Source organism: Heliangelus exortis, chromosome 9 (genome assembly GCF_036169615.1).
Source record: "Heliangelus exortis chromosome 9, bHelExo1.hap1, whole genome shotgun sequence".
Classification (NCBI taxonomy): Eukaryota; Metazoa; Chordata; class Aves; order Apodiformes; family Trochilidae; genus Heliangelus; species Heliangelus exortis.
The window spans coordinates 10,750,338-10,777,903 of record NC_092430.1 but is presented as its reverse complement, the minus strand read 5'-3'; the positions used below and the strand labels follow the sequence as shown (position 1 = coordinate 10,777,903).

The 27,566-nt window shown below is 38.8% G+C and overlaps 1 protein-coding gene across 5 annotated transcripts in view; it reads right to left on the bottom strand.

Moving 5' to 3' along the window:
- Positions 1–1,054: 1,054 nt before the first annotated feature.
- UGGT1 (UDP-glucose glycoprotein glucosyltransferase 1) overlaps positions 1,055–27,566 on the bottom strand; it is a 42,674-nt gene continuing 16,162 nt past the window's right edge. For 3 of the 5 annotated variants that reach the window (XM_071752081.1, XM_071752076.1, XM_071752080.1), the window contains 29 exons: positions 27,168–27,318; positions 26,791–26,910; positions 25,599–25,684; positions 24,987–25,122; positions 23,968–24,099; positions 21,599–21,763; positions 21,234–21,354; positions 20,345–20,443; positions 18,940–18,963; positions 18,296–18,390; positions 17,503–17,709; positions 16,792–16,923; positions 16,074–16,204; positions 13,818–13,913; positions 13,383–13,485; positions 13,047–13,126; positions 12,356–12,545; positions 11,230–11,388; positions 9,677–9,762; positions 9,247–9,331; positions 8,241–8,329; positions 7,655–7,759; positions 7,002–7,086; positions 5,631–5,813; positions 4,281–4,441; positions 3,672–3,786; positions 2,935–3,051; positions 2,479–2,638; positions 1,055–2,022 (listed from right to left, as the gene is read on the bottom strand). In XM_071752081.1, coding sequence (XP_071608182.1) covers positions 1,997–2,022; positions 2,479–2,638; positions 2,935–3,051; positions 3,672–3,786; positions 4,281–4,441; positions 5,631–5,813; positions 7,002–7,086; positions 7,655–7,759; positions 8,241–8,329; positions 9,247–9,331; positions 9,677–9,762; positions 11,230–11,388; positions 12,356–12,545; positions 13,047–13,126; positions 13,383–13,485; positions 13,818–13,913; positions 16,074–16,204; positions 16,792–16,923; positions 17,503–17,709; positions 18,296–18,390; positions 18,940–18,963; positions 20,345–20,443; positions 21,234–21,354; positions 21,599–21,763; positions 23,968–24,099; positions 24,987–25,122; positions 25,599–25,684; positions 26,791–26,910; positions 27,168–27,318 — 3,439 coding nt within the window. In that variant the 3' untranslated portion in view covers positions 1,055–1,996. The remainder of the gene's footprint in view (positions 2,023–2,478; positions 2,639–2,934; positions 3,052–3,671; positions 3,787–4,280; positions 4,442–5,630; positions 5,814–7,001; positions 7,087–7,654; positions 7,760–8,240; positions 8,330–9,246; positions 9,332–9,676; positions 9,763–11,229; positions 11,389–12,355; positions 12,546–13,046; positions 13,127–13,382; positions 13,486–13,817; positions 13,914–16,073; positions 16,205–16,791; positions 16,924–17,502; positions 17,710–18,295; positions 18,391–18,939; positions 18,964–20,344; positions 20,444–21,233; positions 21,355–21,598; positions 21,764–23,967; positions 24,100–24,986; positions 25,123–25,598; positions 25,685–26,790; positions 26,911–27,167; positions 27,319–27,566) is intronic. The other 2 variants (XM_071752078.1, XM_071752077.1) reach the window with 1 other exon arrangement.

Genomic DNA, 27,566 nt, shown 5'->3' with positions numbered 1-27,566 from the left:
CATAGGGGAGGGTCTTGTTTCACAGAAAACCTGCACTTATCTTGCTCTGAGGGTTTGGGCAGATTCCTTCCCCAACCACACACCATCCATTCTAAGTGATCCTCTTCTACTGACCCTGGATGAAGCTGTGGTGGGGGGCAAGTTGCTGATCACCTGACCCTGGATATTTATTTTAGCTTGTTTTTTAAAGTGTGTTAGTGAGCAAGTGTAAATAAGCGTGGATTCAAACTAGAGGAGGGCAGATTTAGATTAGATGTTAGGAAGAAGTTCTTCACCATGAGGGTGGTGAGACACTGGCACAGGTTGCCCAGAGAGATGGTGGAAGCCCTATCCCTGGAAGTTTTTAAGGCCAGACTGGACAGAGCTCTGAGCAACCTGATCTGGTGGGAGGTGTCCCTGCCAATAGCAGGGGGGTTGGAACTGGATAATCTTAAAGGTCAAGATCTCTTCCAGCCCTGAAAATTCTATGATTCTATGATTAGAGCTGGCTGGAGCAAAGCTGCTTTTCTGTTAACGTTTAAACACTACAGTTGCTCTCTTTCAGATTCCTCCAAAACAGGATGTATTATGCAGTAAACTTAGAACAGTATCTTAAGTCAGGATTATCTTTAGTGTGCAGCTCTTACAGCACAGAACATTTCCCTATATAAAAACTGGGGAGGCAGAAATGATGCCAGCTTGGATTTCTAAAGCAGTGCACAGGGAGCTATATTTTACTACCAGAAATACTATATTATTTCTCACATTTCAGCTCTTCAGCTTCTCAGTGTTCTAGGGAGGAGATACAGAATAATCCTACAGAATAAGGGAAGCAGGGTTTGAGGATTTTTTAGTTGGTATGTTCATAACACAGAGCTATCGCAGTATCATCTTTGAAAAATAAGACATTAATATGAATTATAAAAGGGGAACTAATCCATGCAGGAAAATGTTGGGGTTTTCATCTGTGCACAGAATGAAAACTAACGCAGGTGAAAAATTCAGAAACCCCAAAATCAAATTAGGACTGTCACGACTGCAAGCCAAAAGGATGATCAAGGAACTGAGTGTGAAGTAAAGCTTAAGACCTAAAAACTCCAAAGTTTTTATTGATGTGACAACATCTCTGAAGAAAAAGAGAGTGAATGAAATGTATATGATGAAAAAGTTCCAAGTTTCCACAGATTTGTCATAAACAAAAAACATTCATGAATCAGTGAACCACAGTAAGTGCCCTACCACCTTTGCAGACCAATTTCAGCAGTGAGCAGGAAAGGAGGAGGTCACTTTGATCCCTGTCAGAGGGGCTGGGCTGCACTGAGCTGTCACGTTCAATGTTCCACTCACTCTGTAAGCTCAGGCATTCAGATTTGAGTGGGAATTTAAATAGGTTGCGGTAACTTTGGCTTAAATTAAGCTAAGTCTTTAAAAATCAGGCAATAATTGAAACAGGAAACAGAAAATCAAACTAACGCTGGATTTGTTACAAAATCAAGGGCATACTGAACAAATCTGAGAGGTATTTCCCACCATTTGAAAACCTGCAGGTATCCCAAATTCAAGGCATGATTCTGAGCCTTTTAATGTTACCTGGAAAGATTATCTCCATCAGTTGACATTAGGACTTATGTTCTATCCAACAGCTCAGTGGGTCTGTGATTTCCAGGCTCTCAAGTTAGATCTGAGGCTAACAGGATCTTCATCAGTGGTGGAGGCAGCAGCAGCTGAAGAAACACACTGTGGCTTTCCAAGTGGATTATCGAGTTTTGTTTCTGAAATGCTAAACTCCATCATGGGCTCCTTTGTCTCCACCACAGGTGCAAAAAGCCAGTAATGCTAATTCCATCAATCCAGATCCTATTTCATATGCAGAAATTAACCCACAAACGCAAGTAATACAAAAGCATACATCATCCCATTCAGTTATTCAGTAGTTTTGCTGACATACTGGAAAAAAACTAGCTTTCAATATAAAAATTGTCTATGAAACAGTCTAACTTGAATTTTTCTCTATGGATCATAATTCCACATGTGCTGCTGGATCTGTAGAAGAGGAAAGAAAAATGAGCACTGCATTTCCACCTGCCCCAATTGCCAGATTGGTCTGACAATTAGTATATAAACCCCAAAGGCTTGTTCTTTGCAAGCTTACCAGTGACAGAAGAACACTTCATACCCATTGTGTATGGCGGTGCTTTTGTTAAGGGTTAAGATAAGGCCAAGCACACGTAACTGCAGGAACACTGAGGGTCTTTAACAGAGTTGGAACAAGCATGCAACTTGGCTTCCTGTTCTCTGAGTTTCAGAGACATATTAAGTTGCACCAGCCTCCCTCAGCAAGGCCTTTTTGTCCCATTAAAGTAGACAGACAAGGTAGACAGGTCCTCCACACCAGCGTTTGCATGGTGCAGTCTCACACTGAATGAGCACACACCTTAACCCCAGCCCAAACAGGAAGGAAGAAAGTCAAAGAAGTAGGGAGAAAGGCAGAAAGATTACCATGTGCGTGTTGTCCTGGCATCGTAGTTGGTGTTCCCATTTCTTTTTCCTTCTGGAAAAGGCTCTGGAGCAGTTTGATTTCTTGATCATAGTCCTGCCATTCTGGAACTATACGCATGGCTGCTTGCAACTTGGGCTCTTTGGTCATTGGGTTATTACACTGCAAAGAAAACATTTAATTTAATCAGACACTTAATGGATACAAGAGGTTTATTGACTGGACAGAGGTTTGCTTCCCCCAGCGGAATTGATCTGTCATTGGTAAACACCACATGCCTGTATTCTACCAAGAGTACAGTGTGAAGTACCTTTCCAAATCATCACAGTGCCACTGCTCCAGGTAAGAGAAATGTGTAAGCCAGAGGAAAAAAAGGAAGTGCTGAAAACATTTAAATAACAACACAGGATGAGATGCATTATTGTGACACAAGAATGAGGGAGCCATGCTGCACTTACCAGATCAATGGTTTTTGCTCTCTTCTTTGAAGAATCATCACACCACGTTTCACACCACAGCCACTCCTGTGGAAGTGACTTAATTGGCACCTGGTGGATCATGTTGTTAGGCAAATCCTGTTGTGAAGCACAAGAATTAGGAGAAGTTTCCACAGGGCGCAAGGTGAGAGGAACAACCTCCCCTAAGCAGACAGTATCAAGAGGTTTAATTTTTGTAGAGTTGTTTTTCCAGTGCAAATAAAAAGTGATGAATCAACCTTTCATTCCATTCCAAAGTCCTTTGAGAAAAAAACCTGCATATTATAACTGTTCATCTTATTTTGCTGAAAATTAGTTATTAAGCAAACTATTAAAGCAGTAATACGAATCGGGTATCAAAGCTGTCCTGGACCAGGTTGGAAGACTATTCTTAATGCTGAAAACCATTGTGTTATTTTTTTCCAGCCACCATATGGTATGAGCCTTATTTCCATGTTATTAAAGTCAGTGAAGAGTAAAGCCCTCAGAGCTGGACAGCTCAAGAAACAAGTACCCAGTTGTGTTATATATTTGTCTTGAAATAGCTTTATTTCCACCCACCAGTTATATTTGATGCTATCAATACCTGTCTCATTTGAAGGCAGGGCATAACAGGGCTGCCACTGGTGTCTGGCTGTGACTGAAGCTTGGCCAGGAAAGAAATCCCACCACACCCCAGTAAAACAAACCACACAAAACCAAAAAAGAAAAAATCACACCTGGTCAAGGTTGGACAGACTGTTAGGATCCTGGCTAAGACCCTGATATTGTCCTCTGAGTCGATCTCCAGCTGCTATCTTTCTGAACTTCTTCAGATCCACAACATACAGAGCACTACATGGAGATGACAGGATTAGTAATGACATTTGACTGATGGGCAGCTTATTGCAGCCCTAGTAGAGCCCAATATATAACATGCTAAAACAATCTCTTGGTAGCAGTCTGTGAAATTACCCAACACAAGGCAGGAAAGCAGTGGTAGTGGCATGTACAGAAAATTTTTTCAGCAGCTCTATCTTAGCTTTTATCTTAGCTCTATCTTTTGCTGTTATGCAGTCCCTTCTTCCAACATTAATTACTAACAAATGAAGATGCTTGGTTTGTTAAAGCTTCCTTTCTTCATCTGTAAAAGTTGGAGCATGCTGAAAGTAACTTTAGTGTCCCTAGAGCTTCAAATGAACTATAGGAAACAGTAATAATGGAACATCAAAGAGGCAACAGTCAGCAAAAAGAGGTTCGCTGCAGCATCCTATACCTCAGCTAGTTTTCTGCTAATTCTTAGGAGCAAAAGCTTTCTCCTACTTTGAAAAAGCTGAATTCTTCACTACCTGATGTGGTATTTTCTTCCAGCTAAATGGCTTGCCCAGTATCCTGATTTCCAGAACCTGTAGCCATCCATTTCTCTTCGACTGTCACAGAACGGAGTGTATCCATAAGGAGCACCATCTAGGTTGAAATCTCTTAGTTCCTTTAGATCTGTGCGCACAATCTGAAGGGAAAGGACATTTTATTTTTATTTGTAGAAGCCTGCCACAGGTTATTTTGAAATGCTAGTCAGGATTCATTTTAATTCTGATTGAGCAAACAGTTAAAGGAAGAATTATCTGTGGTACTCTGCAGTCTTTTGCATTATGTATATATAGTACAAAAACTCAGTGCAAAAGGTGCTGTCTCTCCTGCCCTTAAAGCTGAAGCAACTAAAATAGATCTTGAAATAACCTAACAGAGGTTGGTTTGACAGCCAAAATACCAAATTGTTCCTTACGAAGCATGGAGAATTCTTACTATACATGAACTCTACTGTGATTCTTTGTATCCTCATCTCTTGAAAGTCTGCAACCCTCCAGGGATGAAGGCTTTCTAAAGTCTTTTTGAAACTAGATGTTGTAGCAGTAATACTCTACAAATACCACTCTGGTGCCAAACAATGCGTTAATATCTCTTATAAACAGAGCAAAAACTGTTTTAAATGAGAGCAGAGTAGCTGGAAATGTGTCTTAGGTGATACTTGAAGCATAAGTTGTAATAGTTTTAACTGACAAAGGATTATACTGAGCACATGCCGGAACACTAAGGCATTTCATACTTAGGTGTGGATAATCTATACATCTCAGTTTCACATATATTTCCAAGGAGCACTTTTGCCAAAATCCTGAACTTCCAAACCCTTTCATCAGCAAGTACACAAAAAGCCTCCCAGATACCATGTGCTCTGCAGCAGGACAAGGCTTCATGCCCAAGGGATCTGACTTCCTGCTCCTTTGAAAGCCACCTGGGTCTGACCAAGGTAAAAGCAGGGGGGTGTGAGATGGAGGGAGTTTGGCAGCTTCAGAAAATACTGCATGTGGTTAAGTAAACTGCAGGCTGGCAGAACAGCCAGAACTGGAAAAATGAACCAGTGAAACAAGAAACTATTCGGCAAACTGGGTGGAATCACAGTGAGGGAACGAAGAACCGGACAAAACTAAAAGACAGGCCAACAAAACCCATCTTTGTGGGAACAGATAGACAGCACTCACTGAGCATGCTACAGTTACAGAATGAACCCCCGTCATGCCTGTGGGAGGCTCAGATGTGCAACCTTTCCAGTGATACAGAAACTGTATTCAAGAACATATTAATCTTAGAGATAAGAAAAACAGAAAAAGAAAAAATGTGAATTCCAACCTCTCTGTTACCTGATCAGCATCCACAAAGAGAATTTTATCTACAGCTAACGGGAAGAGCACATCTAGAAAGAGGATCTTGTACCCCCAGATAATACGCTGTTTCTCTGTCTGCTGATGAAGCCAGCGTGGCCATTTATACTGGACCAGCTCATACTGGAAATTATACTTCTCTGCCATGTATGGGATGAACTCCTGGAGAGGGAAGAGGAAAAGGGAGCTTATCTCAATTCTTTTTTCCTCTGCAGGAAAAAGAAAAGTTTATTAGAAGAGATCAACTTTGGCACAGAACATTAGAAAATTAAATACTATGAAGAATAATGACACTTCCACGGTTACTTCAAAGACATAACCCCCAGCAGAACAATGATTACAAAATTAAAACCAGCTATTACAAGATAACTGAATATTTTGGCATTTTCCCCCATGTTTACTTATGAGCCACTTCATGGTGATCCAGGGACCAGTTTAAAAGAATACATTACTCAAAACATAACATTTTGCAGTTTGGAGAATTATTTAGGGCTGTGCAAAACTGTGTAAATTGTAGTAATAAAATAACAGAACTGAGAGAAATTTTTTACTAAAACAATGTGGCCCACTGCCAAATCACTTCACAATCTCCCCTGTGAGGCTCCCCTGACATCGAGAGAGTATGGGTTCACCTAAGGGATGCTGGTCCGGCACAGGACCTGGCTACAGCAGTGTGGACACTGACAACTATTACCCCTTGAGACCATGCAAGATTCTCTCAGAAATGCTACTTCCTAATATTAAATGTTAGAGGTTGCCCATTCCTGAACATTTTGACATCCATTTACCTCTGGGTTCTGTAATGACTCCAAGTGTTTGTTTCCTGATGTATCACATTGGTAAATATTTCCAGGTATACTCATCCAGGACTCATGCCACCCTTTAACCTGCACCACTCCTGTTCTCTGGTTTCCCTCTCTTCTCTTACAAAGCTGTCTCCATACCCAGTCATAGGCTTTACACCTCTGGTAGGTTTTTCTCCTATAATCTTTCAGCCCTTCTATTTTAGATAGAAGATATAGCCATGAATTTCATCTTAAAATCTACATCTTTATTGGGCAAGTCACAATAATAATAATTAAAAAAAGCCAGATTCTTTCAAGTGTGATTTCCTAATACATGCTGTTCTCAAATATTTACCTTCATGATCAGTCCATTGTCAACCTGTCAATTTCTCAAAGCTTTCTAGGCAGAGCCACCAGCTTGTATTAGTGTGATGCTTAGTCAAAATAGAAGATATACAGCCAAGTAACTGTATATACAGTACAGACAAAACAGTGTGATGCATAACTTAAAACCTTCTTTTTTTAATAACTTTTCCCCATGCTAAATTTCTAATTATTAACAAACCTTGAATGTAGGTGATAAGTAGTTCTTCAGAAACCAAAACTTTAAAGGAGTCTTAGTATGTTTCAGTACAGACAACATCATTATACTATCAAAAGAAAAGAAAAAAAAAAAAAGCATTTACAGATACATCTGCCACCCACTAGAGACCACCCGTGTAACAGATTACAAATTGGTGTTTTACATTAGACCAATTGCACGTAACTGATCCTCATGCATGAAGAGAAAGGGAGTAGCTTCAGCTCATTGCAAACTGCTTAATTTTATCACCCCACCACCCCAAATCTGTGTACTTTAGCCAGTCAGAGAATATACAACCTGTTGGCTTTCACAGTTCTTGGAGAACAGAATTTCAGATTCTTTTCCAAAACTGTTATGACTTACTCTATAACTTGTTAACAATACACTTGTATTTGGTTATATTGTAGCAAAAAAAAACCTAGGACAACAACATACCAACCAATAAACTGGGTCGATTTGGTACATATTAATATTATGCAGGCAAAAGTTTCTATAATGCAGTAGATGCAAATTCTAGAGCATTTCTGAACTGCTGAATTATTTTTTAATAATCTGGCAAACTTTGACCCTTTCCCTTGTTGAAGGCAGGGCTCCTGTACCATTTGAGACCCTCAGATTATAAATTCTGAACTAACCGTAGGAATCGTTCATAGAGGTGTCCTGAAGCCACAGAGAATATATTTAGTACATCATCTTTATCCTGTTTCACATCTTCATTCTTTTGTCCTCCTGTGAAACCCCTGAAAGGACAAATGTATTTATATAATGGACAAGATAGTAAGGCGCAGCTACACAGGAAAGAGAGCAACAGATTATAAATTGCTACAGTGCTGCTTTAAGGTAGTGCAACTGTGGGGTTTGGTGTCATCCCCTTCCACTGGCGGGAGTATCCTCCACAAGGCAGAGTGCTGCAGACACAGCCGTGGAAGATCCAATAGCTTATACACAAACATCTGTCTAGTTGGAAGGTTGCTGGCTGAGATGGAGCTCCCAGATTGTTTTCAGACCTGCAAGTGGCACCAGGGCAAGGGAAGGTAAGCTGGTGCAAAGCAGCAGCTCAGTTTTCTAGAAAAACTGGAGTCCTATGAAAGGTAAGCAGATAACAAGCCCTAATCTTGAGCAGTCCTAATAGATGGCTGTGGAGTATGACAGACCTAACTGTATCATGGAATACTTATCCAGTTTCAAGAGACCTGCAGGCTGTTATTGAATTAGTTTTACCATTTGAGAGACTCCCAAAATCCAGATTCATTCTCACTGGTACCATCACTTAGGAGATCTTCATTCATCATATCTATTTTTTTCTGAACCTGCAAAGCAAAACCTTGCTTTAGTGAGTGAAACCACATATTGGACAACATCTGCAGAGTGTTATTTTGACATGGATCTGTTTGTATCCATTTAAATTATGTCCAGTGAGCTGACAGGTAGCCTAAACTGCCTGGAGGAACAGTTTAGTAGGAAACAGTTTCAAACACCAAAAGCATGCTAGTCTGGATAGTTAAAAGGCTTTGCTAAGTGTTTAGTGACCATCGCTGATGATAGAGACTGCCAAAGAAAAATCAAAAACCCCAACTAATCTCCCCACAAAGCCCAACACACCTACTACTTTCTTTTTCTAAGAGATATTATTGGCCACTGAGACTCCAAAGCAGACATGCAAACAAAGCAAAAAGTCAGGAGAATGTTCCAGAATTACTCTAGAACAAGTCAATCATGTCAAGAAGTGTGAGCAGGATGTGTTATAGCCCCCACTTATCTTAAACTTTTCAGCTATTTAAGAGCCAACCCTAAAATACTGTAGATTACTAACTTAACTTTTTTTAAATATATTTTCACTCTGGTAGAAAGTTTTTTACCATAAAATTCTGGATTAACATAAAATTCTGGATTAATGGATACACTGAATGTTTATTACTGGACATTTATAGGACATAAAAACCTGATTTTTTGTTTTTAAGTTATAAGCACAACCGAGTCAGTAAAACATGAGCATAATTGTTTCTCTTGGTCATACAAAAGCAACAGCAGTTAAGCATCATTCTGGCCTGGGTGCAAAAACCAACACCAAATCTATAGATAACTGTCTCCATTACACTTTCTGTGATGAGAACTTCATCCAAACCACCTCATGCTTGCAGGAAGGGACCATCAGGCCTTAGCCAGTTTCTTCCCCACTATTGATCAAAAGGTCTTTCTTAAGAGCAACTCTAGTTTTTAAACTCACCTTCACTTTAATAATTTTGCTCTTGAAGTTGTTGAGAACAACAATAACTTCACTGGCTTCAGGTGAAGAGTCTGTGCCATCATGGCTGAAAATATAGTAAAATACTGGCCATTACTACAAAGCAGAAATAGGTTCTTTATTTCTTCTACACATTTTTCTACATGGTATTAAGCCTTACCTCTGTAAAACAGGTTTGAGACATGCCACAAAGTAATAAATACGTGTATTAGAACACACACTTACTGTTTTTTTGAAATAAATTTGTTCATTTCCCCTCATATTACATTTCACACCGAACAGAAGTTATTTTCTGTTCAGTTTACTACACTTTGGCAAGGGAACTATTAGATTCCCATATTACAATGGGAATCTACCTAGTTCAAAAAGTTCCAGAAGCAAATGACTAAGTATATTTCTTATACTGTCCTACCTGTAGATTCTGTAGATATCTTCAGATCTGCCTTTTCTGAGTCTTAGAGTCCATGCACCAGGGTTGGCTTTTAACTGGAAATAACCCTGAAAAGCAAAAATTATATTTGTCAGTTTCCAGAAAGCAAAGACAGAAAAAAAAGTTTTTAAATAATTTATTTTACCCACTATTTTATGTCTGAAAATAGTTATTTGAGAGCCAGATGATAAACATAACCACAAGGCCTTAAAAAACCCCAAGAACGTGTGAAAAATCCCAGAGGTTCCAATCAAAATAATGGTTTCTTTCATAAATGACAGGAATATGAAAAATTCTAGCATTATGTTAGGTAACAGGAAGTCTTCAGGGAGTCCTGATGGGAAGAGTACAATCAAAGTTTTCCTGCAAAAGTTTCCCTTCGTGGAGTGAATGAATTTCAAAACACCAGTTGGGAACTACACAGCAGTCCATGAAAGATCTGCCAACAAAACAAAAGTTACAGATCTGAATATTTTCTTTTTTGGACTATTACACTTACAGAAGATACAAACATTTGTAGTGATACTTAAGTGCCCTGTCCAGTTTTGTACTGTGATGCCAAATACATGCAATTCCATGTGAACCGTTCTGCTTTAAAAAAACAAACAAAAAACACCAGGAAAAACAACCCCCACCTAAAAAAACAAAAAAAAAAAAACCAAACCACAAACAAACAAACAAAACAACAGAAAGAAACAAAACAATACAACAGAAAACAAAACTTCCTCACACTCTGGAAGAGGATTCCAAATATAGCATTGCATACTGTGGTATTACACCATTATAGGATGTACTTTGGCTAAGAAAAGGCACAAAGAAATAGAATGTAAATGATAAGTGATTTAAAGATACCAAAACCCACAGTGGACAATTTATTCCAGTTTTCCACTAACATTACAAACCAAGAAAATATGCCAGTGACTAATTTCCTTTGCCATTTCAGTCTGTTACCTGTCTCATTGCCCAGCATAGACTGAACACAGACTGGTCCCCTCTGCAGCTACCTTACAAAGGCAGCTGCAGGGATCTCCCTCACCTCTTCCCAATTAAATCAAGCAATTCTCATTCTTTCACACTTCCTTTGTTTTTTACTATGTCAAATATTCCTGCTGACTCTTATGAACTGTTCTACAGATATCCTGAAGAAATGGATCCCAAACAAGACACCTGTCTATCCAAGGCCTACAGTACCAGAGTGGACGGTCTAAGGAGTACCCTGCCTGAAAAAAACAGAACTGCCTGGACAGAGGTTGATTGGTATCATTTTAAGATATTTCAGAAGATTCTTCTCAGCAAGCTGAAAGGAAAGGAATATAACTTGAAAAAAGCAAGAGAAAAATAGTGTGGGGTTTTAGGCATCAATGTTATGAATGATGTGGTTCTGATATATTTGCAAGCAACTGTGGAGCATTAGCAGCACACATGCACAGCCCACACACTGGCAGTCACCCAATGTAAAATCATTGTTACTCAATGAAAATCATTGCGCTGGCTGGAAGATAGTTTGGTGTTGCCAGTTTCAACTGAATGCTTACCAAGTTGGCCATCACAATGGTATCAACAATGACAGGATTGGTTGAAGTTCCCAGAGTAAATTGGAGTCCCCGAGGTGGCTGTCCAGTAGTTATATCATAGCAGTGTCCTTCCAGAAGCAGATACTCCAATTCGTATTCTGCAGCTACAACGTTATCCACCTTTGAGGAGAAGATACTGCTGAATTCAGCACTATCTCTTAAGTGCTGATTTTTATTTACTCAATTATTCTCCAATGTAGCCATAGCAATTAAATAATCCTTACTTTATTTTACCAGAGTAATTTTATTTAGAAAATACCTAGAAAGCCTCAAAAAGCTCAGCTCTTTCAGTTGACAAATTTCACACACATACTTCACTACTAACCTCTACCTCTTTAGATTTTTCCTTCCTCCTTACTTTATCCCTATGTATGTCAGGGAGCACTGTCATGATCAATGTTCTTATAATGTAATTTAAGGCCTGTTCTAGCAGCAGTCCAGCCCTAAACCTCCTTCAACTGAGTGGATTTCTGTTGCAATGGATTTACCCTTTTATAGATACTAAATATCCTTTTGTGGGCCACACAAATATTCGGCCAGTAACAAAAGCTGATGAAAGGGAAAATGAAGAGGTAGCTAAAATCAGCTTAGTGGCTTCTCAGGGCAAATGAAAGGAAGCAGAATTTACTTACTCAAACAGAACTTCGATCGTACTTCAAAATTTCTAAACAGAGGTTTCAAAAAAACCCTTATTTTCAGTTGTGACATCAGCTATGGGAAGCTCTAGTGTGAATGAATTTTTAAACTAACGAATTGAAAAAAATACTTAATGTCCAAGAAAGAGTTGATTTGTTTCTGGTTCAGGATTCTCTGAAATGTTGTATACACTCGAAGCATTTGTAGGAGCTGCTTCAAGCCTAGAGTATTTTTCAACCTGTGATTCAGGCATCCACGAGTAAATGAGAACAGAATCTTGCTATCAGTGAGCTGATAGCCCTCCTAGAACACAGTTAGTGGTCTGCAAACATAAAAGGTGTTAATATCCACAGTTGTATATTTAGTAGCATTTTTAAAGTCCACTTTTCTTTCCCATTACATAAATAAGCCTTGGAAAAACACCATTTAAATGCACAACAATTTCTCTTACCTCCTCTAAGTAAATATTATCAAGGTCATATGGGGTTCTGACGGATTCCACCATCCAGCTCTCAGGAGTATTTAGATTCAAAGTGAACAGTGGAGACTGGGGCATATCCAAAAATTTGGCAATTGGTCCAGAAGCAAAGTTGTTATCTGTTGTGAAGGAGATCTCTGGCTCCAGAACGTAACGATAAAAGCTGAAATTTCAAAAACAAAATGCCTGAACATATTTCTGCCAAACTTTGCAGATATTTCACTCTCACTGAACTTTCTGACAGCATTGGCTCTCCCAGACCTGCACTGTCTCTCAGAAACCCAACAAAAAATTTTTCTTCCCCCTTGTGTATAGGAGACTTTGTCCAAAGCAACACAGATGGTGTTGACCTTAGATCAGATCAAAATTTTCATCTTGAAGGACCAACCAGAATGTGCAAGACTCAACAGCTAAGTTATTTAACTGTTTTTTATATATATGTGTGTAAAATATATTTAAATAAATAAAAATGCACCCAACTTGTAAACGAGCAGAATTACCTCATGCTATCTACAGAGTCCCAGATTCTCTGTGGGGAAATTGTGCTATTATATAAACAATCTCAATCAGTTATTGAGACTTCCTACAGGACATTTGTGCTTGCACAAGCCAACAGGTTTTTCTTTCTCTCTCTCTCTCTTGCCCCTGGCATGGTATAGCTTACCTTTTCAGTGGCATGTCAGAAAGTTTGGACTGGCAGTTCATAAACACTCTTAGGTTCATATTTATCAGCTGGTTCAAAACCTAAAAGAATGAGAAAAAAACATCCCTTAAAATGTTAACTAGGAAAGCTGACCACTGACAAGACCTTCAAGAGACATATGACCTGTGTTACCTGTGGTTTTTTTCCCCACTACTAAACGTACTGTAAAACTCAGATGCACTATTAGAAGGCCCTTGGCCATCATCCAGTCAGGGAGGAAGAAAACCAGTCCAAAATTATTGAACTGAGACGACTTTTTGAAATTGCCATAAAATGCACTAAATGTCATGTACGTACCAAAAGCAATGGAGCAAGTCTTTGAGCATCCCTTGTCACAGGATCAACAATAGCCACAACATCAAAGTATGTCTCCCTCTCTTTTGGTCTCAGTTTAACTGCACTGAACAGAAGAAAGAGTAATTTTAAAATACGAAAAGTATGGATGAACCTAGAAAAAACACTATCCATCTCATTCTGAAGTCAAATTACTTCCTAAATGCTATGCACCTCCTGAAATTAGATAGAGAAAAAAATACATATAGATGTACAGAGACACGTAGATAGAAAAAAATCAACTTCTGGAATCTCACTGTGCCCTGAGAACCACTGGGGACATTCCTACTTCTACTTGGATTTTTTGTTTTGTTTTTAAGTGAAATTTAACTTAAAACCATGGAAATGTTAAAAAACAAGGCAAAGCATATTTCTCAGTAAGTGCCAGCAATCCTATACCTGTATTGTTCTTCAAAAAAATGATACTCAATCCTTGCCTCGCCTTTTGGTTGAGCAGAAAGAAGAGCATCCACTTTCATTACCAAGTCACTGGCTCTGAAAAGAAAAAACCACACATACAGATACTCAGAAAATATTTGTGCTTGCCACATTTCTGTTAGCAGCAACAGACAGAAGGAATTCAGATGCACAAACTATCAATTTTACTACCTCTCTATTTGAAGAGTTAAATGTACCTAAGGGTTCATCTGCCATTACTTTAAACAGGCTGCAGAGGGTTAAACTCCATAACAAATACAGAACAGGTGGTATTTCAGGGGTCCACTGCAATGCAGGCACTGCATTCCTGGACTTCAAACTCCCTTAGACTTGTAAGCCATTCAGACCAAACCCTTGTTCCACAAGCCTTTGAATTTTACACTCCAACTCTATGAACTAGGAAGCAACCCTGTATGTGGAGAAACTTTTGAGAGAAAGGAGTCCTACCAATACATGCTAATTCCTTATGACAACTACCCTTTTATTTCTTCCATAATTTTTCAGTTGGGTATTTTAAGGATATATCTAATCTTCAAAATGTACAACCTCTCGAAAGTTTGATGAAAATGAATTTGTACATCATATCTTTGCCAAGAAGTAATACTGTAACTTAAAGGTATGTCAGCTGTTCCTGAACTAAGTCTCACGGATTTATAGTGACAGCTTTTTCAACTGTTTGTAACAAAACCAAAAGCCTGATGAAGTCTGCAGTTTGTGCAGTGCTTTCAAATGCAGCAGATCATTTAAAAAATGTTTGAAAATCTTGGTTAGCACTCAAACCAAGAAACCTCTGCTCTCTCCAAAACTAGCCTATGCTCAGACTATGCCTTCTTCCTCTACCCTATCATCTTCTATTTATCTTCTTAGCTATGATCTCCATCACACACACCCCTAAGGATGTCAGTTTTGGAGACACTATCATATGTTCTTTAGCACCTGAAGATCACTTAACTTTTCAGTAGTTCAACTCTGTGCTGTTTGCAATAATTATCCAGAACTATGATTTTCATTTTCTTATCTCTACCTCTTTTTCTGTTGTTTCTCTTTACAAACTTAAAAGCAGTTTACATGAGTCTGTAGTAGTGACAGTAAAATGTATTACTAAAATAACTTTTCTATCAATAGGACAAGCAGTACTTAGCTGAACTGCAAACAGATTCAGAAAGCATATCCACTGCCTCATTATCTTTCCTTCCTTCTGCTTTTAAATCAATACCATAGTAATCCTACATGTGAATTATGAAACTCTGACTATTGGAGGTAAATGGTTTAGAACAGCATGTCAAAAAGATTTAGCTGGGGGAAAAATATAAGAAGTCTGAAGGTTTTTATATTGACAAAAAAATAAGGCTTTGTCCCATTTAGAGGAGCAGAAAGGTAATCCGGTGCAGAAAGCATTTTCAAAAATAAATGTAATACAGTGCAGCAACTTATTCCACTTCATAACACATCCCACAGCAGCTAACAGTTCTTCTCTGCACACAGACATCTCCTCTGCTGGCAAAGCTGTCACCAGGCAGAGTCCATTAAACCTTGAATGAAACTTCATCCAGCTGAACACAGCAAAGAATCTGGCCAGCCCCTGCAGAATGCATCACCCCCCTCACACTTTGTGTGTTAAGCTCCCCTGTTTACCTCCCCTGGCCAACCCTAGAAACCACATCCTGAACCTGTCAGGTAAGACAGCAGCTGTTGCTGCCCACACTGCTGAGATCCAGGGACCATCTCAACAAGTGCCAACACATTCCCTGTTCCAGGTTCATTTGCATGGTTCTATAGTAAATTCCCATAGACTGGGGCACTTCCCCATTTTATTGCTGCTTGCCAGCAAGGCTCCAGCCAACACAGTTCCTCCAGCTTTGGTTACAAGGCAGCAGACCAGTCATGGCAGGTTGCTACTAGGTACAGGTAAAAACTCAGGAATGCTCAACTCCTGAGCACAGTACTATAGCAAGGGCTGCTCTCAAAAGGGCTCCCTGAGTCTGGGGGATACACTTGCAGATCCACATCTCCAGAATATTGTGAACTACAAAAAAGTCATTCTAAAGACAATAAAGATAGCATATGTCTTTTTTCTTTCTCATTTGCCCCTCTGAACAGCTGGGCCTTGACTAAACAAACACGTTCATCTTTGTTTATAGCACCTATCCAGGATGCAGAAAGTCCCTTTATCAGAGTACCACCACTTTTTTTGTAAGCCTCTTCACGTTTACTTACAGATCTTCTTCAAATCCCAGCTGATGAATCTGAGATTTGATTTTCTGTCCTGATGTCTTTAGTATGATATTCTCAAGGAGATGGAAATCATCCTGATTGAACATCTCTCCATCTTCTAATGGGCCAATAATCTACAAAGAAAGCAAAATCAGCATTATTAGGCAAAGACTGCAACTCAAAGATGTGTTAATTAAATATGCCAGCTCAATCTCAGTGGGTATTGACTGTTTAGGCTGACATTTATGTCAATGACAGCAGAGTTTAACAGGAAAATCCAGCTATTTAGAGCTAAGAGTCCCAGAATAAGACAAAATGCATCATTTCAGTGAAGTGCTACTGTAACATCATTTGCCTGACCTATGTAAAAAGAGCTGCTGGAACAGACCAAGACACCTTGATCAGGGACAGACAGCAGCATTTTGCCAAATGAACTGAAGGAGCAGAGTCTTTGAAATATATCATCCCTTTCCATCTCTAGCCTCAATTCACTGCCAACATGAAAATGACTTACTGAGAGATCTGAAATGGTGCAAAACACCAATAGCTGACTGCACAGCTGACAGTACAACCAACAGGTCACTGTGGATCTAAACAAATCAAATTGGAAGCGGCCCTAAATCTTGCTGACACTCTGTGGCTGGTCCTCAGACTCTACTGCACAGGGTCTCCTTCCTTCCCCCCTGTGGAGTATCTCTTACTGTCTGCTGATTGATCTCACCCTTCCATTGCTGATCACAGCCCTCTGCCCCTTCTTCAGCTTTAGAACATCTCTGCAATATACAGCATGGGAAAGAATAAAATCCACCTTGGGAGATTCAAAGGCTTCTTTGAAAATACCGATATCCATACCCTGAAAGAAAAGAATATTTGACACTGAAATGGAAAGAAAAGTACACATCTGCACACTTTTTTAAATGCACCTTTTTTGTTTCCATTCAATAACATCTTTGTATTTTGCTAAAAAGTATCCCCAGGCCTCTTTTCTTCATGATCTTAATCCTAATTCTCACCTCTCACCTTCAAACATTATCCCACCTTATGATGTGAAGGGTCACAAGCCCTGGTAATTGTTGCTACATGAATTGTTCAACCCTTCAGTTCTTCAGTGATTCTTGTCTAACTTTTTTAAACCTACTTTGAAAAACTTAATTCTTTTTCCTCAGCTGCTTAAGAAGACTATCATTCTCTCTTCACTCCTCAAGACAACTGCTTCACTTAAACAGATCCCTGGACCTGCATTTCTTTTGACTTTTCAAAGTTACATAGCTTTAATATGTAGGAAGATATACTTAATTTTTAGATTCCCTCCAGAGCAAAAAAAGCCATCACCACCAAACCCAGCAGTGATACTGTCTACTGTTAACTAAAAAAATACATCAGAAGAACAAGTGAGTATCCAACCATTGTAAACCCCAGCAAACACACTTACCCCAACAGCAAATTCTAAGATGTCAGCTCCTGCCTCTAGTGTCTTTGCAGTTTCTTCTTTTGCCATTTTGGTGATGAAGTTTTTGGCATTATTTGAGGTTTGTGTCTGTAGAGCTGCCCATATGGCTCTAGCAACACGTGTATTCTGGCTATTTGGATCCTCACTGGGGTTATTAATCATGCTAATTCGAACATTATTGCTGGATTTCTGTGTTTAACAAAAAATATGCATTAGGAAAGTTTTAGATTTCAGGTATGACTTAGCTGAGAAGTCTATTTTAATAAACTATACCAAAACCTTCATACTACTTAACCAGAAAACCAGATTCCAAATCAGGTAAATAAAACCACAACATTAAAAAGATAAATTAATTTGGCATCAAGCTTTTATGATTAAGCACCACTGCAACAGGAATCTTCCAAATAATACTGTGCTATATAAGAGAGAAAGGACCATGGCCACTGCTCCATCTGGCAAAACAATAACTCAGGAGTAAGCTATATATATTTTTATGATTCAGTTATCTCCCTGGAGCAAATGAGACAGAGCAGAACACAATGTTTGAATTCATCTGCAAATGGAAACTTTCAGTTTGGAACCATGGGCTTAGAAGAACATCTTTTCTTTATTGTTTTAAAACTTCTACAAACAAGATGAGGCTGGATATTAGAGATACAGCAGGGAAAACCAATTTGCTCAGCTCAAGCAACAGGAAGAAAATCCTGTGTTTTTCAAGCCTCTGCCTACTGCTTTGTTAGCATTGCTGACCCATTCTGGTGAAATCATTACCTACCTGATGTTTAATGGCATCATACAGTAATTGCCTCCCTGAAGGCTTATCAAAGTCACCAACAATCCAAAAAGTAACTGGTCTAACAAAGGAATCATCTGCAATTAAAAAAAAAAAAAAAAAAAAAAAAGAAAATCATGGGAGAAATTTGAGGTTGAAGGAAAGGAAAGCTTCAGTTTATTCTCATTTAGAGGAGAAATATGATGCACATGCAAAGGTTTCAAAAAAAAAAAAAAACCCCAAAAATTACACAGGGGAGATATGCCCGAAGCTGAGCCATGAAGTCTGGCAAGAAAATAGTATGGTATATTATGTCAGAAAACTGACATGGGACAGCATGCATCACTATTTCTAAGCTGGACGCTTTTTAAAAAAAATATTTTTTTATCTTGCTATTTTTTAAATTTAGAAATTACAAAAGAACCTATAAATAACTTACAGATTCCAGCTATGGTACACACATATCGCTTCTTTCTACTGAAGCTGTTAGTTCAAAAAATCAGGTTTTTTGTATAGAGAAAAAAGTGCTGAACCAAACATGCATTTAAAGAGCTTTCTTCAGTTCCTGCTGGTTCTAAAGCCATTGTTATAAAGGAACCAGAAAGCTCCCAGAACAACAACATATGAAATGCTAAAGCATGAGTTACCATAGATCTCCTTGGAAGACATTCCTGGTCAAAAAGCAGAAAGAGAAGGGGGAAAGGAGAGAGACATTAATCATTTTATAGTAATCCCAATGGACATCAAGAAGCTGCAGCACTGCATGGGGCAGAAGTGAATAACTAAAACTCAAATCCAACACACAACAAGTTTGTGATACTTCTATTAGAATAAGCTTGGACCTTCTCTTCCCTTCAAATAGATTGATGCTTTCTTAGATGCTACAGCACTAACTAGACTACATGTTACCAGTCTCATACCCTAACCTGATGGCATCATTACGAGGACCATTTGCAAAAACTGCCACACCGTTATGACTTGGATGTTAACAGTTCCTGTTATCTTCCCTCTTTAAAAACTGGTATGATATTTCAGTGATATTTCAGTACTGCTGATGTAACTTCCCTATTACTTTAGAAAATAACATCTTTACAGCATTACTGTAAACAGATACCAGTTACTAAATAACTTCAGTGACAGAAGGGGCAGTGACCCAAAATAGTCAAGATACAGGATTGCAAATTAATGCACACCTTCAAATGAGGATGCAGAGGTCCAGGTCTAAGTAATACTCCACAAAGGGAAAACAAGAAGCTTTTCCAGGCCTGAGTGACTGAACACAAACCACAGGCAAACACAAGACAGGAGGTGCAATGGGAACACTTCAGGCAGTGCATGCAGGTGGCAGTGGGGTGAGATAGGACTGGGGAAACTTGCGATAGAAAACAGAGAAGAATGGATCTTGTACAGAAGACAGACAGAACAAGAGGAATTGGTTCAAATGGCAGCAGTTTACTTATGGTTCCTAACTGAAACAGAAGTAGGAAAGACCTGGTAACTTCTGTTTTATGTCTGTGCATGTATTTCTTACTTTGAGAAGTATAGCTGAGTTTTAAAACTAATGGGAGGCTTTATGTATAACTGAAATGAAACAATACTATCATTGAAAAAGCAATATGTGCACTAAAGCAATAAAGCTAGGCACAGACCACAACGGGTGTTGTTTATATAACAGTCAGAGTTCTTCTGATTCCATGTAACTTTAGTAGTTTTGAATTATGAGACAGAGAGCTAGATGCCTTTTGTATTTTCTAAGTCAGTGTCCCTGCAGGGTCAAAGCTGACATCCTTGCATTTCTGGTGGTCCTTACCAATACAGCAAGAGCAGGCTAGGTGGGACTTCATTAGTAATTGAAAGCAGGGCTTAAATGGGGGGAGCATTCTTGTTCCAGGTTGATGCCATGCTTTATAAAAAAGTATTTCTTTTTAACCCTTAAGATTGTACCATTCTTTGTAAGCCTAAACAAAGCTCAGTGTGTGTGCAGAGTACTTCACGTGCACTTGGAAAAACACTAGGAGTATATTTGGGTTCATAATCCACTGCAGATGTTACCTTTCTTTGTTAAGTAGGTCATGCTGTTTGTGACAGCAGCTGTCTTATCCTTGGAATCCAACATGGCAAATCGAGCAAAGTCATCCACATAAAAGTTATCTGAAAAGAGGAGAAAAAGCATTAGATGCCAAATCAAACTCTTCCATGTAAAATGAAGGAAAAATCACTACTGTTACCCAAATATTAAGAACACATTCCATTCTATTCCATATGATACTGCTTTTGGTGTCTCATTTCCACTGTTAATATATAATATGCTGGGGAATAGATTTTTGTTGTTTCATAAGCTACACTAGTGACTACACTGTGTATTTGATATATGGACTCATTGTCTGTTGAAACAGTTGTTCAAGTCTCACTCAGTTGAAGTTAATTTCTACAAATAACACATCCACTTTGGTTTTATTTTTCAAGAAACTCAGAAAAGGTTTTTGCGACACTGTCACTGTACTGCAAAGTCACTGCATTGGGTGTTAACACACATAGCCATGAAATGTTCTGCTGACATATATGGAAGTATATGACACAGCAAATCTTAAGTAATTCCAGAGATGACTGTCAATCTCTTCTCAAAAGAATGTTAGAAATAAGAACCAAGCTTTTGCTTTGTGCATCGTATGACAGTTCTTGGCTTTTGCTACCATTGCTAATTTCTCAACTTCATGAGTAATATTCCCCTAAAGAGTTGTATAAAATCAAACCCAGCTCCTGTTTTAGAAAATCAGCAGACATTCATGTTGTTACTGTACAGAACACCTTCCCTAGCACGAGGGCTAGAACCTCACTCAGGGTGCTGTTATTGCTTTGCAATTAGAGCTTTCCATTGGGATAGCAAAAATCTTTGACGTGGATACTCCAGGTATATAATGCAATTAAAATCATCCCTTACTCATTCCTGTCAGATCTAGGTACTCTCTGTCAGATGTTAAGATCCTTGAATTAATTCTTGGAACAACATTAGGCTGGTTCATGATATATTCAACCACATCTTGGTCATTAGATAATTCACCCTGAAGAAGAAAGAAATCACACTTGTTATTTCACACCTACATTTGCTTTCAATAACTTAAAAAAGACCAAATCAAAGGAAAAAATCCCATCAAAACTGCCACAAAGAAGACCCCAAAACAAACTAAAACAAAACAAGAAAGTATGCAAGTTAAGCTGTCTTCTGTATTTTATATTCAGGGAGTTTTGAGTCAGTTTTTCCAAATCTTGTTTCTCTCCTAAATCACAGATTAACTCAGCACCTACCAGGTACATGGCTCGCTGGAAGATGCCTGTGGTTTCCAGGATTTTGTGCATTGTCACAGTTTCTAGGTCATCAGGATCCAGCTGGTCTTTTTGAAAAGGTATTCCATTGAACAGCACAACAGGGAGAGGACCTACACCTGTTTGCTCATAGTAACCTCTGGCTGCCTAAATACAGGGAAAGAAGTTGCTTTACCATATTCCATCACCAACCAACAATGGTTCAAAATATTTTCATGGAATAGCCACACAAGTCTATCCCAAACACACTAAGGCCTCCTTCCAGCTTTTATATGATGCACAGAATAATAATCTTGTGCAGCACGTAAAACACTTCCTGTATCCTATATGCACAAGATGTCCTTGTCTTTCAGTTTCAAAGCAAAAAAAGTTACTTTATATTACAGAAGTGCAAAAATATTCCATTAGGTCACACCTCAAATACATTCATTCCAATGAGCACTTCCTGGTAATAGCAAAAGATGCACTGCAGGAAATCTTTGCACATAGAAGTGAATGCAATGCAAGCACTGATAGTTGTAACATAAGACATGGTGGAGTTTTTTTCTTTTTGTTCTTTAAGAACATGTTTCTTAAACTTGTGAAAAAACATTTGCTTGTCGGGGGGGGGTTACTCTGTCAAGACAGATCTCCCCATTTCAAATAACCTCTACAAAATGCACCATCACTACTGATACTCTGTTATGCATGTAAGTTAATCAGATCCTACTGTTAAGAGGTTCTTGTTGCAGGCTTTCAAGACATTGTAAGGACACAAAGCTCAGCTCACACTTAAGAGTGTTCAGTGTTTCTGTAAGGTGTGTCCTTTGGACAGAAGTGAAGCTCTTTCTAAAGGCTTCCTTCCTTGCTCAAAGGCTTTGCAATGTTTTTGGATTTGGTTGCACCAGCTGAAAGAGTCCTCCAGAGTGGCATCTCAGGTCTTCTGGAGGAGAGCACTTTGCATGTGTTAGGAGTTTCTGAAAGGGAGGGGACATTGTTGCTTTTTGTTTCTTTGTGAACCATATGCTATAGTTCTAGCATATGCACTGAAAAGGCCTCTTCTTTGATATAAAAGTATCTGCCTTACTTCTAGTGGTTTTGATTTCCTCAGAATGCTTTTCCCTTCACTCTCCCACATCAGAAGATGGAAAGCACGTGTACATACAAGCCTATTTATAAAATTCTGACTGCATTCCTACATATAGGCAGTATCATCTGTGTTACAGAGCTACTGCAGTCAGAATTTTCATTCCTTGTTTTATAATATTCAACAAAAACAAACATCCCCTCCCACAGAACCCCAAAGGGAATCTGCTTCATCTCATATTGATGTGATCCAATAGTGATTTGCTTCTCCAGTTTTCTCCATACAGAAAAATATCAATCCTAAAAATATTTTCAGAAATTATTTGAGGAAGATTGTTGAATGCCTTGCTATAGGAAAGACATAACTTTATCTCATGTAGTATCCAAATACCAATGAAGAAAACCCACACCAATCCCTCCCTGACATTTAGGTTTTCTTACAAACCATTCCATCATCTTGATTTCTTTCAAGCAATTTTGAACTCTACTGCATACCAGAGGGAAAGTATGACTTACGAGTCACAAGGAAGTTATCTTGGTTCTGGTACTATATGTATAGATTATTAAAAATTTATAGTACAATATATTACATTTAGTATATAATCTAGTGCACCCAGGTGGCCAAGAGGGCCAGCAGCATCCTGGTCAGTATCAGGAACAATATGGCCAGCAGGAGCAGGGAGGTGACATTACCCCTGTGCTAGGCCAGGGTGAAGCTGCATCTTGAGTACTGTACAGCTCCTCACTACAGAAAGGACGTTGAGCTGCTGGAGTGTGTCCAAAGAAGGGCAAGGAAGCTGACGAAGAGTCTGGAGCTCACATTTTAGGAGGAGTGGCTGAGGGAGATGGGGTTGTTTAGGCTGGAGAAGCAGCAGCTGAGGGGAGACATTATCACTCTCCACAACTACCTGAGAGGAGGTTGTGAAGAGGTGGGGATTGGTCTGTTCAATGAAATGACAAGTAATGGACTTGAGTTGCATCTGGGGAGGTTTACATTGGAGAATTTCTTCTTTACAGGGAGAATTTCTTCACCTAAAGGGTTATCAGGCATTTGAACAGGCTACCCAAAGCAGTGGTGGACTCACCATCCCTGGAGGGATTTAAGAGTTATGTAGACATAGTGCTCAGGGATATGACTTAGTTTAAGGTCTTGTCAGTGCTAGGTTACGGTTGGACTCTATGATCTCAAAGGTCTTTTCCAACCAAGGTAATTACGTGAACGATATTTTCAAAGCAGTGATGAAGCAAAAAAAAAAGTGAAAAAAATCTGTTTCCTGAATTCTTACCTTTCTATTCTTATCATAGGCAGAATCAATTCCCAGAATGCTGTTGACTTCCATATATGGATACTGTTTCTCAAGAACACTAACCACGTGCTCCACTTTCAGCTTCTCTCCTGTTTTTACTTTATTATATATCTGAGAGGGAAATACAAACACAAGTTAACAGCTGCAGCCGTAAAGCTTCTGTCCTTATTAAAGGTAAATTGACCTTTCACCTGTATTCCAGTATTTATAAGAAGGCATTAACAGCCAGATCGCAAAACATATTTTCATATTTATTAGCTGCCATAATAGCTCCTAAGCACTTGTAGCTCTTACAATTATATTGCTTTATCTCACAGTCACTCCAGTGAGATTGGAATAAGGTAAATATCATGTTTTTCTTTAAATAATAACTTGCATTTTTAATTAGAAAAGGTATTTGATGGGGAAAAATAGTGCTTAGGTGAAAAAAGGTTCAAGTGAAGCATACCCAAAGAGCTACTCTTCCTGTCAGAACTCAAGAAATGCTTACAAACAATACAACAGACCTTACATGTAAAGTAGGTAACTGTTTCCCTCTTGGAGACACAAGAGTTTGAGTTACAAATATATACCCCAAAAAATGGGAATAAAAGTAATTGTCTTCAGGTCACTAGCAGTTTAATGTTACAGTATGTCCCAGCTCAATGTCAAACTGCAAAATGCATCTACACAATCCTTTGATGTGGTAAAAGTATACAGCAGGAACTGTTCAAAACAATTATAATATTGAAGAGATATAGCAGAGAGAGAGATTAGAACTCAATGGCAAAATTGTGAAGTGTCACATTTAGATCTAGTCTCACTTGTTAAAGCTAGGTCAGAAGCACTTCACAGAGGACGATGTATTGTGTGGTACCAGTATTCAGAGATACTCTAAATACTAACCAAATGAAAAAAAAAATTAAAACTCTTTCATTAGCTACATATTAGCCCATTAACATAATCTTTCATGCAGGGAAATATTAAAACATAAGTTTCTCTTTTAAATGATTACTTACAGACATGATAGTCTGGAAAGCATAATTATTGTCCATTTCTTGTGCCACATAATTGTATACCCTGAGGAGGGCAACACCAGGATCCTGAAGTCCATCAACATCTTCTGCATCATTAACCACAAAGACTAGTCCTATCCTGCAAACAAACAAATCCTCAGATCAGGCATCTGTTATACTAATAAACAATTAACTCTTCATTCAATTGTCAGCTATGAGTCCATGATTGTATGACTCTAGGGGTGGTCTAAGAAGTCGTCTCTCTTGTGATCAGAAGAAAGCACCACAGAAGCATTTCAATTAAAATATTCAGAGACTGCAGAATCCCATAGCATTCTCCTGAAAAAGCTGTCAGCCCACAGCTTAGACAGGAGAACTGTGCTGGGTTAGGATCTGGATGGAGGGCTGGGCCCAGATTGGCGGCCACTCACGAGTGGTGTCCCCCAGGGGATCAGTGCTGGGCTCAGTTCTGTTTAATATCTTTATAGATGATTTAGATGAGGGGATTGAGTCCACCATCAGCAAATTTGCAGATGACACTAAGCTGGGGGGAGTGTCAAAAGTCACAAAAATAAAACTGATGTAAAAAAATTTCCACTAAAACACAGCAGTTACCTCAGTGGGATGTGGTTACTGAAGAACATCTCTGCCACGTTCAGTAATTCTGCTGTAGTCTCATGAACAGGATCTACTATCAGCACCTGTGTGTAAATTGTACACGAAAAGTTTCTATTCCCTTGAGAAGTCGAAATGTAGGGTTTTGATTAGAGATAGCTTCATTCACATCTCAGTGCAAAATTATCACTAGCATTATTTTATACACCATCAGGGAGATCAGGTCCACTAAATAACAGTCTCTGAAGTCTAAGTCTACTGTGCAAAATACCCTCTCTAAACCACTCCTTTAACCTGAAGAGACCAGACTCCTTATGTGCCTTATCTCATTTTATTTACCTCAGCATCCCCTTGCATCTAGGCTTGTGCCTCCATGTGTACAGAAATCCATGCACTGAGAAGTGTCTGGGAGACAGGCATTTGTCAGAGCTGAGGAACACAACTTACTACTTCTCAGCCCCTGGAAGAGCCCACACTGCTAAGACATTCTGAGAGCAAGCCCAAACTCAGAAGGAACCAGGCCACTCAGAATTAGTCTAGGGCCATTTATTCATACCAAGTTTTGCCTTTTCATTTAATAATTTCAATGTTTAAAGTACTGAAGTCTGGAGAAAAAGGTAACATATCAATGTTCCCAGAGCTTGAGGTGGTTCAAGTCCTTATTTGCCACTAATCAGAAGAATTTGCTATAGGGCTACTCTGCCACATGACAAGAGCTACCGTACAGAACTTACAAACTCCTTGTTTACCTGAGGCTAAAAGAACACTAAGGATTAAGCTGAGGATCAATGATCATCATTTGAAATCCTACTGCAAGAATGTTTTCTAGCTGAAACAACTGAAGTTGGTCTTAACCCTGTTAAGAAGATACTAATTAACAAACTTCAAGGATTTCATTCACCTGCTTCAGGTATTATCAGAAAGCTGAAAGACACCAAACCCTCACCTGTCAGATGATAGATTTTTCTACTGATGAAGCAATTCCTGGCATCCAATAGATGCCAAAGAATTATGCTCCAGAATTTCTGAATCTCAGCCATAACTGTCTAGTAAGATTAGAACAAAACCTTGTAGAAAAGCATCCTACTTCAAGATATTTAAGTGACAAGGAATCCAGCATATCTGTAGGTAAGTTGCACAATCTGCTGTTGAAAAAATGCACATTTCCTTTCCAGTCCACACTGCTACTTACAAAATTGTGGAAGTTTTTTCTGATTTGTCTGATCACGCCTGGAAACGTGGGACGCAGCAGTTCTTGCATGTTGGAAGGCCAGGAATTATACCGACTGTCAACTTCAAGATTGTTGATCCACTAAGAAAAAAACCAAGGCATTTAGATGATCTACAGTTCTCCTGCTTGAGTACGAGGCTGCATTTAAAATCCCACACTACAAGCAGAACTGTATAAATCAAAAGTTAAGCTTGTTAAAAAGAGCTGACTAGATTTATAGTCCTACTTTCCATTTTTAATTCATTGCAGTTTCAGAGATGAAAATTCCCCTGACAGCATAAGAATGCACTGCCCCATGGCAAATAAAGCATTTCTAAAAAGCACAAAAACACACGCACTGAAATTGCAGGACTTCTGATGTCCACGGCATAGTCGGAATCTGAGGGCTGGATGTTCAACTTCAGAACATTGTGCAATGAAAGCCCCTCAATTCCTAAGCTGTGCAGGCCTTCCATAACACGGGCTTCATTGCGCAGGACATCAATCAAACTGGAAAGAAAAGAAAAAATGATGACCTTTAAAGACACAGCAAAAAACCTGCTCTTAACCTAAGGCTTTACAGTGGAAGGTATAAAAGAATTTTGCCATGTCTGTGCAATTACTTCTTAATTATCACCTATTTCTAACAGCCCTAGGAAATGTGAGAAAACATAAACCTATTCAATTACATTCTATTTCTACAAAAACTACATTAAATCAAGATAACTAAAGCATGTTATCTGGATGTAATTTCAGTT